The following is a 17,522-nucleotide window of genomic DNA, read 5'->3' as shown; positions in this document are numbered from 1 at the left end:
GAAAGGCAAGAAATTGAAGGAACATGAAGGAATAGAGAAAAATTAAGTAATGCTTACCACTTTTAAGGAATTGAGATGAAATTGATAAACAAATTGACAAGCATCTGTAAATACCAACCGGTAGAGAAGCAAAGAGACAGAGAAGAAGATGAATAGCGTGGAGAGTTAGGGTTATGATGAAGTGCTTGCAGTTTTTTAAACGCTTAAAATCTTTTTAATAACCGCAAATCCACAAATCCGCATTATGCAGGCAACACGGCAGCGTAATTATCTTTTTCAAAAAAAAAAAATATTTTAAAAATCGGTCTTTGTTCCGGTCCGGTTTTTTTTCGAGTTTGGACCGGACCGGACCGAAGAACGATTTTTCATTTTGGAAGACCCGAAGACCGGGCCGAAAAAAATCGGTCCGGTTCGGTCTGGTCCGGTCCGGTCCGGCCTAATTTTTCGATCCGGACCAAATTTTGCACAGGCCTACATGGAGCAACCTAAAGGTTTTGAAGAAAAAGGGAAAGATAAACTTGTTTGCAAGTTGAAGAAGAGTCTTTATTGGCTCAAACAGGCACCAAGGCAGTGGTACCGGAAATTTGATTCGTTTATGACAAGCAATGGTTATAAACGTACTACAGCCGATCTTTGTGTGTATTTCATAAAGTTCTTTGGAGGTAATTTCATCATCCTTCTTTTATATGTAGATGATATGCTGATAGTTGGACAAGATGCAGATATGATTCAAAGTTTGAAGAAAGCATTGTCCAAGTCATTTGACATGAAAGACTTGGGTCCTGCAAAGCAAATCTTAGGCATGGAGATTGCTCGTGACAGGAAAGCTGGAAAATTGTGGATATCCCAGGAGAAGTATATTGAACAGGTGCTTGAAAGGTTCAATATGAAGCATGCTAAGCCTGTTAGTACACCACTAGCTACTCACTTCAAGATAAGTAAGAGAGCTTGTCCTACAACAGAGAAGGAGAAAGAAGCTATGTCATCCATTCCTTACTCTTCTACTGTTGGTTCTTTGATGTATTCTATGGTGTGTACTAGACCTGATATTGCATATGCGGCCGGTTTAGTGAGTCGTTTCTTATCCAATCCGGGTAAGGCTCACTGGGAAGTAGTGAAGTGGATCTTCAGATACTTGGGGGGCACCTCCAAATTGAGTCTATGTTATGGAGGTGGCAAACCTATACTTGATAGCTATACTGATGCAGACATGGCAGGTGATCTTGATAATAGAAAGTCTACCTCAGGTTATGTGTTTACATTTTCAGGGGGAGCCATTTCATGGCAATCCAAGCTACAAAAATGTGTAGCTTTGTCCACAATTACGGCAGAGTATATTGCAGTAGTGGAAGCGAGCAAGGAGATGCTTTGGCTTAAGAGGTTCCTTCAAGAGTTGGGTTTGAAGCAAGGTGAGTATGTAGTATTCTATGACAGTTAGAGTGCTATGGATTTGAGCAAGAATTCAATGTATCATGCTCGCACAAAACACATTGACATTAGATATCATTGGTTGCGAGATGTAATTGAAGAAAAGAGAATGAAACTGAAGAAAGTCCACACCGACAAGAATGGTGCAGATATATTAACAAAGGTAGTTCCCGGAAGCAAGGTTGAGCTTTGTAGTAAGCTTGCCGGGATGCGGTTCAAGTGATCGTTTCTTCCCCGTGATGGGCTGGAGGGGGAGATTGTTGTGGGTCCAGCCCACTTTTGTGCATAAGTTATGTTAATACTTGTGCTTGTGTTTTAAGTGGAAGCCCAATATTCTACTTATTGTTGTGGCCCAATGTTGGGTTATGTTGAAGCTTCTTTAGGAAGCTTAGGGTAATATTTGGCTGTCTTGAGAGGCAGCAAAGGAGTGTGACAAAAATCAGAAAACACACACACAAAAGGATAGGAAAGAAAGAGAGAAGTGAGCTCGTAGTTTTCAGTGAGTTCAACGGTCGGATCGTGCTGATTTTTGGTCAGCTTGTCGAGGATACATAGGGCCTCATTTTGAACCGTTGGATCGTCGTTTGTAGCTTTGGTTTTTCCATGGTCGCTGCTGGACATAACCTACGTTTTTGGGTTATATTTTTCATCTCTTGTCTCTTAATTGTTCATTTCTTATGTATGGAAGTGTTGGTGGGTTTTGAACCTTTGTTTGTCTGATTTGGGTTCTTTGCGATTTTATCATAATAAGAGAAGGTGACAAGGGTGGACTCCTCACAAGTCCCGTGGTTTTTTACTCTTCACATCGAAGGGGTTTTCCACGTATAATTCGTGTGTGTTGATTGATTTTGTTCTTCCGCATTTGATTTTAGTTGCTGTCCATTATTGGTTGATTGTTAGGTTATTTGGTTATTGGATTATTTGTGGTATATTGGAGTTGTATTGTTTGGTTGATTGTCTTGGAGGTGATTCTTGTGGGTAGTTGATATACTACTAGGGTCCTATCATAAATAACCATTTAACATAAATTATTATAATTTATGTACTTTTTTATTGGCAAATTTGTCAAAAACTACCTTATAAAATTAATTATTTGTAAAAAACTACCTTATAAAAAAATGTTGCAATTAACTACCTTATAAAAAAATTATATTCTAAAATAATACCTTTTCCCGAATTACGAACGTTTGATCGATATTCCGGGATTGACTTTACCATATATATGTAACGTGCCATTTAATTATGTCTTTCCCGTTAGATGTCGCGTAAGATGCACCTTGTAAAGTCAACGTCGTGATTTTGAATTAATGCTCATATTCTGGCCAAATGTAGTATCTTACAACATAACATTTTTATAAGGTAGTTTATTACAACATTTTTTTTATAAGGTATTTTTCGCAAAAATTATATTTATAAGGTAGTTTTTGACAAGTTTGCCTTATTTTATTTTCTTCTCTCTTGGTGTGTTTATTATGTAAAGCAATTGCTACTGCGCGGATATGGGATGGGGATAAGATGGGGATGGATACCCAGTTGGGTGGTGGGGTGGGAATGAATTTTAGTTTACACCCGTTGGGACGGGATGGGGATGAGTTTTGTACCTGTCATGGGTGATGGGGCGAGGATGGAGATGAAAATTTTAGGTGGGAATGGGAATGGAGGGACCTACATCCGCATCCGCCCCGCCCCATTGAAATTCCTAGTCCCTTCTTTTCTTTTATTTTTTTTTAAAATTTAATTATTGGTATAATTTTAAGTAGGTTAATTTTCGATTAGTTTCTAGTTTGGCTAGTTCTGAGTATGTAGAATCTACCATGTGTTTACCACTCGGTTAATCGGTTAGCTTTGTAATCTATTCACCAAATTTTTTGGAATTGGGTTGGGGTAGTTCGATACTAGAGTGCTTTTCATTCAGTGTATTCTTTGTTCTCTTTATCATTTCTCTTTAGTCATCGGAGTCATTGTATTTCTCTGTTTCAAAAAAATGTGATACTTTGAGTAGCGCGTTTGGGAAGATATAACTTTGATTATAGTTATATCAAATTATCTTTTTTCAAAAAATCTTAAAACTTAATATTACGAAAGTATATACGGGGTAATAAAATCAAATGACATTACACTTAATACCATTGATTTTTAATAAATTATTAAAAATAATAATTGTCAACATTGTATATAAATAAAATAATGGCAACTAATATTATTGAAAAATTTGTTGAGAAGAAAGAAATACTCCGTAATTCATTTGAAAGGATGATTAAAAGGTGGTCCGCATTGATTTTCTTTCGTTATAAAAAAAACATACACAAATTATTATTAATATATATTTTTTTTGATAAACAAATTAATTCATTGATAAAAAAAGTCATACGATATCTACATAAAGATTTAAATCTAACAAATACATAATAATCGAATCAAATAAAAACTTCCTTTCACCATAGCTACGATCGTAGTATATCAAACATTCTGTATACCCTCTTTTATATCGATGTGATTTACAGCCTTCATTGACGAGGGAGTCTATAGATCAGTTGTAGTCGTGACAAATATGATTTTTGTCTGATTCGTCTGATTGTAGTCGAAAGATTGACATCCTCTTCGATCCCGCATAAATCTTTACCGAAGAAACAACCTGAATTAAACTAAACACACAAAACATAAATAGAAACAAACCCACCATAGGGGTACTTACTACACTGAAACAATCAAACCCACCATAAACTAAACACACAAAACACACAAAACTTAACTAGAAATAAATCCACCATAGGGGTACTTACTACACTGAAACAATCAAATCCACCATAGGGGTACTTACTACACTGAAACTATGTAGTTTTATTGAGATCTGAAGAAAAAAACAACAGAAGTGAAAGAGAAGGGGGCTGAAATAACCAAATTTCCGAAGAAAATTGGCTATTTCCGCCCTAGAAAACCCTAACTTTTGTAAACCCTAAAGGGAGAGAAAAGAGGGGGAGAGGGAGAAGCGGCTCACTTTTTCTTAATTATTATTAATACTTCATCTGTTCTTTTTTAAATGACCAAATTATTTTGACACGTTTGCCAATGCATGATTTTAAACATTAATATCTCCAATTACGGATAAGAAAAAATTATAAAAAGTTGATATTTAAAAAATATTTATTGAGACGAGTCTAATCATATCTCACATGAATATGTTTTTTTCTTAAGTATAAATCACAAAAGAGAGTCAAATAAGCTTGTATGAATAGTGTCTTAAATCCAATTGTGTCATGTAAATAAAAACGGAAAAAATAATATTGTACCGTTGAAGTTGAAAAGGTTACGAAAAAAAATAATATTATAAATTATAAATTTACTACTGAATTTTACATCATCAAATTTTTATGGGTTGAATGATCCTTTTCTATTGCACCAGGGACCAGTCCACCACACAGGCACACACCCCTTATCTTACGTAAAGATCATTTTTGGTTTGAAAGATCCTTTTCATATATCATCAATTCATCATAAATCCAACAACTTATTTGGCATGGGGTTAAAGGTTTATTTGGCGGATGGTTGTTGGCTATTTTACTTGGTTTGTCTTAGTTGTCTGACTGACTAGCTATTTGTATTGTCTTTTTATGTTTGTTTGATTGTTGATTTTCTAAAAATGTGTTTGGTAAAATTGGTAAAAATTAAAATAATACAAGGTTAAATCGTTCAATATCACACCACCATCTCGTTAATCCCTCGGGGTTACAAATACTACTAGCTTGCGGCTGCTTTTAATTATGAGTTACCCCCTCCGTCCCGGAATACTTGAAACAGTTTGACTTTTAGCACTATTTACCTAATTCATTTTGGCCCTATTTTATTTCAATTATATGAAAACAAATGTTAGTATATAATATATTGTTGGTTTCATCTAATATATAATTTCAAAATATTAATATTTTATAAGTTTTTATAATATGTAGTTAAAGATATTGGTGGTCAAAGTTGTGCATTGGCAAGCGTGTCCAGACAAAACTTTGCGATTATTCCGGGACGGAGGGAGTACATGTTTATTTTTTGTTACTTTTACACTCACTCCTCAGTTCTTTATTATTTTCTTATTTCCATTACAATTATAAACAATTAGTCTTAAGTGACTTTTGATTTACATGTTTACACCCCACTTTTTTTTATTTTTTTTTTCTATTTCCTTATCATCAACTACCCTGCCTACTTTATTGTTATATAACATTCAATTAAATTTTCTTAATACTTGTAAAGGTCACATCCATTCTCGTGCTTAAAATGAGTTTTAGTGTCCTTCTCTTCCTACCGCATCAAAGATCAATAAATCCACCACACACCCATTATCTACTTATATCTTACTATGACAAATCATATGGGCATATGGCCATTAAAATTTTAAATAAAAAAGATGTTCAAATTGTAAATTAGCATGTACGTAGTAGAAAATAAACATAAAAAAAAAATTAATAAATAATAATAAATAAGGTTAATTGGTACTCCGTATTTTCTTTGTATAAATAAAAGGGCTCTCTTTTGTGTAAAGAATGAACAAGAAAGCAAAATTCTCTTTACGTACTATTTTACTTCTCTCTTGCTCTATTTTTTCTAAAGGCAAAAAAATGGAGACTATGGAAGCATGGATTGCTGAATTGGTAAGAGCTTTACATCATTTCCGAAATTAGTTGTCTTATTAGGAGTTTAAAAAAAAAATTATAAATGATGTTGTGAATTACTCCTATTATCTTTTTAACACCACTACATCTTAAATTGGTATCTACTCCCCTTTTTTATAGTGCCTTTAGCCATGCCGTTATATTTGAGTATTTATCATTTATTTTCTTACTTAATAATACATATAATTACAAAAATAAAAATAAAACCCCTTTAACAAAAGAGTGGGTAATTAAGAGGGTAAATTTTTATTTTGTATGAAAGTGTTATTGATTAAGGATTTATTATGTTCGACTTATTTTGTATAATTTTTAATAAATTTAGTGAGAGAAATTTAATTTTTAAAAGTTCGGCAATTTTTGTGTAAGACCGCCTTATCGAAAAGATCGATTTGGTTGTTTAACTAATTGGTTCTATTGCTTAACTAATATTCAAGTACTTAACTAATTGGTTCTAGTACTTAACTAATTGGTTTCATTCATTGACTAATTATTTTCATTCCTTAACTTATATGACACCAAGGCGGTCTTTTGCGTAAGACCGCTTTATATAAAAGTTTATAGTTAAAGTTTGCCGAAATTAAAAGAAAAAATAAGTCTTGCTTATATATCTCAAAATTATATGACCATTGGTATATTTTTTAAAAATAAATTATTTTTGGTTAAAAATAGTATTATAAATGTTAAAATTACAATTTAAAATAAAGAAATTTGATTGGTCAAGAAGGTTGACATGGACATGTGGCACACTCTTATTGGGCTTACTGACGCGATAATCAACATGGTTTGTTTGTTAATTTTTGTTGATTTTTCTAAACCACGCGTTGGGATTTCTATTTATTGGATTCATGCCATGACTTGAAACTCGTCGTTTCATTCTGCTTGTAGCAAAACAAATAATAAAAATCATGTAGCTTCTGGTGCGTGGCCCCAATGTTGCCACACGATTCCTACCCCCCAATCCTTGTGAACTTTTATGCTTCTCCTAATTAATGTAGTTGGTGAATTATTTTTAACTTTAACATATTTTCCTCAATGATAGACCGCGTGTTTTTATTTTTCTTGATCAATGTATGATAACGGTATAGGTCTAAATATACACCAATCAAGTACTACGTACTACGTAATATGTACTATGTACATAAATGGATGTACATAGATACTAATTGAAGTTATAATCATGTGATGTGAAGATACCATAACAACCTCGTTTGTAAATGACTAAATGAGTTAAAAACTGATTGAAAGGGATATTGACACATTACCATAATAGTATAATGGCGGTAAGTTCTCTAGTGTTCCCGATTCATATAACTTTCATTCTATATTTCTATGTGTCTTGAAAAATAGACAACCACAATACTCAATATAGACAAAAGTCAACAGCTAAATAGACCAAAGCAATTAGGTGGGGTTTATTAAAGGTCCTGACCCGATTATGAAATTATAGAGCCAGATCCGACTTATTGTATAATGGGTAATACTCTTACAACATTACAAGAATCTCGTATAGCGACGAATTTATACGCGTTTATAATACAGAGACGGAATTCTCATCACCCATCTCTAAGTTTATTTAGAGATGGAAATTGTAAATCTGTCGCTACTTTTAGCGACGGATTTATAAATCCGTTTCTAAGTTAGGGACGTATTTATAAATCCGTCTCTAAGTTAGGGACAGATTTTAACATCCGTCTTTAAATTAGGGATGAATTTTAAAATCTTTTCTTAATTTGTTTTAGCAATTCTCCAATTAAGAAACCTTAAGTCCAGGAGAAATTTCTTCTAAATTCTTCGTAGAAAGTTAGATCTAAATTAGAGACGGAATTTTAGAATTCGACCCTAATGTGTTTTAGCAATTTCTCTAATTTAGAAACCTAAAGTACAAGAGTAATTTCTCCTAAATGGCCGGAGCGAGCTTTGTTGAGCTCCATATCTCTTACTACTTCCATTTCAAAATGATTTTTACAGTTACTATTTGCACAAATATTAAAACATAATAGTGAAAATGTATAAAAGGTGGGTGGATAAAATAAAATATGGATAAAATAAGACATATATGTAAAAGAAAAAAAAAAGTGAGTATAAGAAAAAAAAATGAATAAAATAAGAGAAAGTAAGTGAAAAATGCAAATATTGTGGGGGTAACAGGGGTAAAATAGTAAATTTTCATATACAAAAAATAAGAATAAAGCACAATACAAATAACAAAAATGTAAAGATCATTTTAAAAGTGTATCGCTATTCGACGTCCGCATATGCTAAAATCGCCCGCAATATTTAAGGTGAAAGTACAATGTTACCCTTATAAAAGAGGGAACCCCACTTCACTTTTCACCTTAAGTTTTCACTCTCCACTTTCCGGCAGCCCTCCCCACCCCGGGTAAATTTTCCGGCCGCCCACTTATTTTTTCCGGCAGCCCCCAATTGTTAAACGTTTCTGGCATTCCTAATTCTTCTTTGCTCCAACCACCATCTCGACCACCGCCACCCTCCACCGGTCTACCGCCACCTACCACCGACTTGAGCTGGCCACCTCATGGACGACTTCGCTCCTTCAACGTCGTAGTCGTCGTTCATGATGGAACCATCGTCGTCGAAGGTTTGAATTTTTTTTTTTTTTTTTAATTTTTGGGCCGCCCAGAGATGGCGGCCCAAACCATGTACGGGCCGCCCAGAGATGGCGGCCCAAACCATGTACGGGCCGCCCAGAGATGGCGGCCGGAACCATGTACCGGCCGCCATCTCTGGGCGGCCCGTACATGGTTTGGGCCGCCATCTCTAGGCGGCCCAAAAATTCAAATTTTTTTTTTTGATTTTTTTCCGGAATTGTAGGCTACTTAAAAATATAAATTGTTATAATTATTTTTTAAAAAAATTATTTATTTATTTTTTTCGACGTGAATGGTGGAGGTGTTGGGCGTTAATAGTGGGGGTGGTTGGAGGTGGTGGGCCGTGAATGAGCGGTGGTTGGAGGTTTTCAGATTTGAATGGTGGGGTGAGAGGTTAGAGGTGAAGGAAAGGGGGGGTTAATTTTTATAAGGGTAACATGGTACTTCTGTCATTAAAACGAGGACGTTTTTAGCGAAAAAGGACGTCGAACAAAAACCCCCTTTTAAAACGGGAGCGGAATTTCGGCATGTTGTGATGTGTTTCAAAACACATCACATGGGCATTTTGTGTACCATTCATTAAAAAGAAAGTACCATTTCATTAAATTGAGTACTATTACAATTAAAACAGGTACCATTAAAATTCAATATATTTACAGAAATGCCCCTGTGATGTGTTTTGAAACACATCACAACATGCCAAATTTACTTCCTCTACGGAGGTAATATACTGTTATACGGGTCATTGTCTTCTCTGACCAACACATACACGAGGGAACACAATATAATATTCAAACACCTTTTGTTAATACTTGAAACAATGGAGTCCACAATAATTGCTGCCTAGAAACTACGGTACATTTATTTTCAATTCGACCAAAAAGCTCCTAAAAAACCAAGGACAACAATGGACCACAAATACAATAATTGGTGCCCATAAACTACGGTATCATTTAGTGGGCCTCTCGTGTGAACCATCAATTTAATGGACTATGATTTGTCTAACCGTTAAATTCGACCGTGATCCAATTCTACAACCTGACATTCCTAATATATAGAGTAACTAATCTTATATGTAGATTATGCACGCGATGTGTGCGAAAATACGAAAAAACTTAAAATTATGTTGTTAAAACTAACATATCACAACAAAAAAATCAAAATTTCAGTACTGAAGTAAAGTCATAATTACGAATTAGTCGAGATCGGACATTATATCATTGTACCCCGCTAGGAAATAAATGCATAAGGTGGATAATTATACTCTGTCATCCCATAAAGATAGTTTAGAATAAAATTAGAATTACATAAACTGAAATGCACAATGTATTAATATCTATGTCACATAAAAAAAATTATGTAAATGAGTACGTTTAATTATTCCGATATAGAAAATTAATGTGCCTCAATTCGCACATAACTATATTGTAAAACAAGTATGTATTATAAAATTATGAAGTAAACACGTTTATTTTATTTGAATTACGTTTGTTAACGTTGATGTTTGTAATTACCGTTACCAAATTTTATCTATTTAAAAATATCGTTCTTTCCCTTAAAGAATATGTTGTACAAATTAGCAAGAAAAATTTGAATAAAAAAACAAAATACTATTACTGAAATTGAAAAACAAAATACTCTAGAAATTGAAAAACAAAATACTCTAGAAGTTTGAATCAAAGAATATGTTTAACCATTTGCCATGATTTAACAAAATTCATTCAAATTTCCGTTACTGGGAGTAATCTAATATATATATATATAAAGGGGAGTTTTTTCAAGAGATTTCGGAGCGCTACGTAAGAATTCCATGTCATCAAATTAAATTATAAAGATTAAAAAGATAATAAAATGATAATCAAGGTAAATTTAATCTAAATAAAAAAGATAAAGCCAAAGTAAATTTAATCTAAATAAAAAAGATAAAGCCAAGATAAGTTTAATCTAAATTAAAAAAAATAGTCCTTCTTCAATTATATATTTTGTCCTATAAAAACCATTAACAAATTTTCAAACTAATGCGTGCATACTCTTTTGAAAAGAAGAAAACCCTATTATAAAAATAAATTATGAATTAAGGCTTTTGACCTGTGAACCCATTACGTACAATACCGATTTCTACACTTGTTTCAGCTTTCATGGAATTCTTTTTTAAGCATAACAACTTCAATCCCCAAGATTTCTCAACTTTAAGAGTTAAGATATGTAAGTTTCCAAAAACCTGAAGGAGCTATCTAGCATAGATGCAGATTTTACACCAATCGTTGACCAGTAATCCTGTTGAATACTTTAAAATAGAGATTTATGGCATGAATGCATTTTGGACGCATCGTACGAGTTTACCATATGATTATTATGCTTTATTTTTTGCTATTGGAAATTTTTAGTATAATTTGTTGTGGTATGCAAGTTAATATTATTGAAATTTATTTTACATTGTAAATTAATTTGTTTTGTGATATTTTAGTATAATTTGTTTGTAGTATGCAAGTTAATATTATTGAGATTTATTTTAAATTGTAAACTAATTTTTTTTTTCCCTTTATCCTTCATAAATGATATTAAAAGTGTTTTGTATTCTTTATTTTCTTTACATAAATTTGGATGTTGCAACAGTCCCTGTCAAGATTCAACACTCTTCTATAAAGTTTGACAATAGTAAAGATAAGATTTTATTTTATAAGAGTTTTGGGAAATGAAAATACCATAAGTGACGATGAATTTTTTTTTAAAAATCTGGCATATAGTAAAGTGCATTTAGATAAATCTTAGCAAAGATAATAAAATTAGTTATTTAGATGATCAAAGAAGTTTGTTTAGGGTAGAAATAGTCCATTTAGATAAATCTTAGCAAAGTAGAAAAATAGAACAATATATGTTAATAGATCAGTTCATATACGAAGTATATAATTTCATCAAAGATTTTTCTTATTTAGAGTAAAATTTTAATTTTAGCTTTGGTATTACAATTAGCCCAATTAGGAATATCATAGACTGAGCATAAGAGTTTTTCATAAACTTATACTTTCGTATAAAATATAAGTCATTGTATTTTAAATATTGTTTTTTTTACCGTGCATCGCACGGGCTTCATACTAGTGTTTAACCATTTGTTATGGTTTTTACAATTTACCCGGATTTTAGATAACCATTAATCAATTTTATTATCCTTATATTATTTTATGAAAGATATTATTTTTAAGGAAAAATTGTTTTTTATCACCTAAAAAAAATCAAAAAATTGTTTTTTACCACCTAAAAAATTAAACCTTGTATTTTACCACCTAAAAGAAATTAAAATTTGTTTTTTACCATCTGAAAAATAGAAAAGTAGATGAAAATGTTATGTGGGGAGCCACAATTAACGGTAATACTTTTGATATGTTCTATTCTTGTACGATTTCAACAAATATGCCTCCTTTATATATATAATAATGTTAGATTACTAGTATATTTTTTTTTTGAAAAGAAAGATACCACCAAAGTTAGGATAATATGATTACCAGTATATATTACAAGTAATTTGTAGAAGGTTAACATTTGTGATTTAATTTAACATCGAGGTGACTTTTTAAAAAAATCATTTTTAGGGAAATTTTACTCACATAAACACCTGCCTTACAATATTAAGTACACGCTTGCCGTATTTTAGAGTGTAAAAAATAACGTCAAGTTAGCACATCCCTTGTGACCTTTTTTTTTAGTTATATTTATGTTTTAAAATTTTTTATAGATAAGGAGAGAAACATTAGAGCAACTCCAATGACACTATTTGGAGACTTACTTGTAATTTCCAAAACTTTAAAGCAATTAGCTAAATCATTGGAGAAATTTTGTTAAATTTGCTCTACCAAGCTAATTAGCTTGGAAAAAAATTAACTTTTTTCCTAATTATTTGGAATGTAATTATGTAAACGTAAGAATATAATAATTATAATAAAAAAAAAAAAAAAAACAAGCTACTTGCTAACATTTTGAGCATACCGTAGCTAGAAAATGTTGTTGTTGCTTGAAAAATTGAAGGGACATACCACCAAGCTATAATGATACTCCCTATTAGCTAACTAACCATTAAATATGCTCTTAGAAGACCCTACTCGCAAGGATAACTCCTAAGTAGTCATCGTTTAAAATGAAAAGTAAAAGCGGACTATTACGAGACTGAATTGAATACATAACTCATGTATTACTTGATTGCATGCAGGAAATTGATGTAGATCCAATCTTTAGCAACCCTTACCACCAAAGTGATACCATGGATGAACAATTACTTGCTGTTACGAGCGATACCGCCTCTCCTCAAGAAGATTTTGATTGCGATCTGATTGAACAATTTATACTATCACCTCCTCATCATCATTTATCCGATTTCAACGACGACGACAACAACAACGATGATGATAATGATGGCGTAAGCTTCAATGTTCAGGAGAGTCCGCCATTGATGAAGCAGAAGAAAGAGACGAAGAAGAAGAAGAAGAAGGAAGCAGTAAGTAGCGGAAGTACAAAGAAGAGACGACATCCAAGACAAGTACAAGATCACATTATGGCCGAGAGGAAACGTCGAGAATTACTGAGCCAGTTGTTCATTTCGCTCTCTGCCATCGTTCCTGGCCTTAAGAAGGTACTCATTATGATTTATGAATAACTTATTAACAAGTTATAAGTTCAGTTAAGTTTAGATAATATAAGTTCATTTAAGTTCAGATAATATAAATTCAGTCAAAATAAGTCCAATAGAACGAAACCTAATTACCTTTTAAGAGATCGATATTTGACGGAAAGTGATAATTCTAAGGAAATTTTTACTTTTTCTAAGGAAATCCTTATTTTTTAAGTTGATTTTCTTGGAAGAAGTGAAAATTTTCCTTGAATTTATTTATTTATCATTTCCCCTATTTGACCAATTGTATATAGACCTGGTTATCGGGCGGGTCGGGTCAGGGTCGGGGCAGGTCAAAAGAGGGTCGGGTATTGAAAGGGTCATTTTTAGCGGGTCGATAATGGGCGGGTCAAAAGCGGGTCGCGGGTCAATAGCGGGTCTTTATGGGCGGGTCAATAAACGAGCAATGAAAAATGAAAAACAAAAGAGCCATGTGCAAGTACAAGTGAATACGAAGCTATACACGTAATTTTTTGTATCATTACTATTTTAATTTTCAAAATAATTGTAGTATAAGTTTGACCCTATAAGGACCCTGTCCAATAAAGACCCTGTCCAATAAGAGCATCTCTAATGACAAGCTAGTTTGACAATTAGCTTGTTATGTCACATAAGATTTTAAGCTATTTTATTGTCTAGCTAATTTATGCTCCAATGGCTAGCAAATAGCTTGTTATTTAAATTGGTCATACTTGTTCCACTTGTCAATTATTTATTTGGAAAATTTGGGAGCTAGTTGTCAAGCAAATTAGCTTGTTTAAGCTAATTTGCTTGGCCAAGCTAATTTATTATCTTCACTCCAATGGTCTAGCTATTAGCTTGAAACTTTTATAAATTTCAAGCTAATCCCTAGCTACAACCATTGGATATGCTCTAAGAGCCCTTACCAATAAAAGTCCTATTAATTTGACCCTAACCCTATATTCATTGGACTACCCTGTCCAATAACCAGGTCTAATTGTATACACTTGGTATACAGATTGACAAAACAACGGTTTTAGGAGAGGCAATCAAACATATGAGGCAACTTCAAGAGAAAGTAAAGGTACTTGAAGAAATAGCAGCAAAGAGGATCGTGGAGTCCGTTGTGACCGACTATTCTGCAAGCGGTGGTAGTAACGGCGGTGGTGGTAGCGGTGATAGCGGCGATAGCGGCGATGGTGGTTATAGCGATCGATCACCACCGGCAATCGAAGTTAAGACCACGAGTAACACGGTTCTCTTAAGAATCTGCTGTGATAAACATAATGGGTTATTGACCAAGTTATTCACTGAGTTGGAGAAGCATCATTATTTGAGCATTACTAATTTAACCGTTATACCATTCTCGAGCTTCGCCTTAGAAGTTACCATTGTGGCACAGGTAATTACTAATTAGTGTTCATTCGTTTCTTATTAGTTGGCATAATTTAATTTTGACACCATTTACACAACTGCTTTGATTTTCTTTTGTGCTTTATACTTAAGAAAAAACATAATAATGTGGAGCCTTATTAGATTTGTCTCAATAAATATTTTTAAATTTATTTCTTTTACAAACTTTTATAAAATGCGGTTTTACATAAAAGACTGCCATGGTGTCATATAGGTTAAGCAATAAAACCAATTAGTTAAGCACTGAAACCAATTAATTAAGCAATTGAATTAATTAGTTAACCAATGAAACTAATTAGTTAATCATTGAACCAATTAGTTAAGCAATGAAACCAATTATTTAAGCAATCAAAGTGGTCTTTTCGATAAGACGGTCTTACACAAAAGTTAACGCAATTTTTTTATAATTTTTTCATATCCATAATTGATGATATAATATTAGAAATCGTATATTGACAAACGTGAATAAATAATTGTGTCATCTAAAAAAGAACGGCAGAAGTAATATATATATCCAAATTCGGGGCGAGTTCTGGGTGGATAGGTTTCAGTCTCTTCCCAATTGTTGTTGCGGGGGATCGAACACAGGTTGTCATTAAAGAATTTGTATCTTTAACGACAACCTAATTATGACGGGTTAAAAATTCCGTCGCAAAAGGCTTTTGCGACAGGGCTACAACCAAAAAAAGATGGGAACAACCGTCGCAAATGTCTTTAATGACGGGTTAACGACGGGATTTTCCATTAACGACGGCCCCTTTGTATGACGGGTTCACGACAGGAAATCCCGTCATTAATCAATGATTATTGGCCTTGAGCGACGTGATTTCCTGTCGTTAATGGTACAATTTTTGTAGTGTCCCTACCAAATTCAGCCTCAAATTACCACTGAACCAACAAGCAATTGGTTAAGAAGTAATATATATCATCCATCCCAAAAGTTGAAACTACACTAAATATTAACATGCTAAATTCAATTTAATTTGCAGATGGAAGATGGCTTCAACAGGAATGTGAATGATTTTGTTACAATTCTTCAATCTGCCCTTCGATCGCCCTGAATATGAATCGAAACAAGATGATCATTGTTCTTGGATAGTTGGATTGAACTTATTATGTTCAAATTGTCATTCCAAATTAAACTTATTATGTGCGTGAACTTAATTATTATTGTTAATCTGTTTTAAGTTCGTATTATGGTTGGGAATATTGTTGTTGGGAATATTATTGTTGATTTGATTTGATACGTACTACGAATGAAGTTACATGGACTTGTAATTTGTTTTTCATAACCAGTTTGATGTCAAATGTTTAGTTCGTTGGATTTTTTATGTAATACGTAGTATTCTTCTTTTAATGAAATAACTAGTGTGTGGTCCGGGCGATGCCCCGGTTGTTACATTGAATAATTAAAATTTTAATTTTTTCTTGAGCTCAATATTTGACCAAAATACTTGCACTACAAGAATTTGTATCTTTAACGACAACCTAATTACGACGGGTCAATAATCCCGTCGCAAAAGGCTTTTGCGACGGGGCAAACAACCAAACAATGACGAGAATAACCGTCGCAAATGTCTTTTACGGCGGATTTACGACGGATTTACGACGGGATTTCTATTAACGACGACCCCCTTTTATGACGGGTTCGCGACAGGAAATCCCGTCGTTAATCAACGATTATTGGCCTTTCGCGACGGGATTTTCCGTCGTTAATAGTACAATTTCTTGTAGTGTTGTATTCTATAGAATGAAAAACATTTGTTAAGTTCGTCAACTACACAGACACGCTATGTCATTTATCATGGCAAATAATTTTTCAATCATATCATCTTACAATTTGTATAATTTGTTTTCTCGTGAAACTAAGTGTGCCAAATTAATAAACACCAAATTAGATATATATGCAGCTATGTAGGGGAATCCTATAGTTAATGCTTATAAGACGTACTTATGACATCATGTTTGTTCAGGTTGTCATAATGCTTTAATTTTTTTTTCCAAAATAGTCCATAGAAAAAAAAAAAAAAAAGTCACATAAAAATTTAGTTGTTTTACACTTCATGGAATCATGTTAGCATTTATTTATAAATTAATGTGAAGAGATAAACCACAATTGATGGTTGGTTAAGATGGTAATGAGAGTTATCACCCACATTTGAGGTCTGGTGTTCGAATCTCATTGTATTGATTTTTTATTGTCCATTACATAACAATTGGTGAGTGGATGATGTGGCGTAATGAGAGAGCAATACGCGACCCATATACATTTTTCACAACGCCTTTTAATATATTAGTATAGACTAGTATTAAGTAGTAAGCCCGAGCGATGACTTTTTCTAAAATAGTTTTTCTATTTTATATATTTGCCCATTTATCCTACTATTTAAGTCAATCTAGACTACCCTCAAAAACAAAATCATTCTAGACTATTTTTTCAAAACTAATCTATTTACACTATTTTATTATTGATACATTATTATTTTTAAGAACATATCTATTGTCCTACTTGACTCGGTAATATTAATTTTGCTCGTGTTCGACTCGAGCTCGTTATCATGAAAAATACATATTGCAATAATTTGCCGAGAATAATCCAAATCAAATACGTCCAAAATACAAAAATAAAAATTACTTGATTGAAATTCCAAGAAATTGGGGAGTGAAATCTTACAACCTTTAAAAGCAAGAAGTTGATTTTCACTATTTATCCTTTATGCCCTTCATCTCACCCCGTTGCCACGTTGCTTCAACGTTAAATCCCAATCTCTCTGTTATCTCTCT

General features: G+C 33.0%; 1 protein-coding gene across 1 annotated transcript; it reads left to right on the top strand.

Moving 5' to 3' along the window:
• Positions 1-5,915: 5,915 nt before the first annotated feature.
• LOC110792425 (transcription factor bHLH18) lies at positions 5,916-16,176 on the top strand. The gene is made up of 4 exons (XM_056840937.1): positions 5,916-6,071; positions 12,906-13,325; positions 14,344-14,727; positions 15,728-16,176. Exons 1-4 carry the CDS (start codon positions 5,964-5,966, stop codon positions 15,797-15,799), a joined length of 984 nt encoding a protein of 327 aa, XP_056696915.1. The 5' UTR covers positions 5,916-5,963; the 3' UTR covers positions 15,800-16,176.
• The last annotated feature ends 1,346 nt before the right edge of the window (positions 16,177-17,522 follow it).

The sequence above is a fragment of the Spinacia oleracea genome, chromosome 3 (assembly GCF_020520425.1).
Source record: "Spinacia oleracea cultivar Varoflay chromosome 3, BTI_SOV_V1, whole genome shotgun sequence".
In the NCBI taxonomy this organism is placed as follows: Eukaryota; Viridiplantae; Streptophyta; class Magnoliopsida; order Caryophyllales; family Amaranthaceae; genus Spinacia; species Spinacia oleracea.
Note: the sequence above shows the minus strand (reverse complement) of the source record. Positions and strands in the feature narration are given on the sequence as shown.

Excerpts from the sequence above, each read along its gene's own strand:
- LOC110792425 (XM_056840937.1), top strand. The coding sequence starts at position 5,964 with ATGAACAAGAAAGCAAAATTCTCTTTACGTACTATTTTACTTCTCTCT. Across the intron at positions 6,072-12,905 it reads AAGCATGGATTGCTGAATTG|GAAATTGATGTAGATCCAAT; the intron begins GTAAGAGCTTTA and ends GATTGCATGCAG. Across the intron at positions 13,326-14,343 it reads TCGTTCCTGGCCTTAAGAAG|ATTGACAAAACAACGGTTTT; the intron begins GTACTCATTATG and ends CTTGGTATACAG.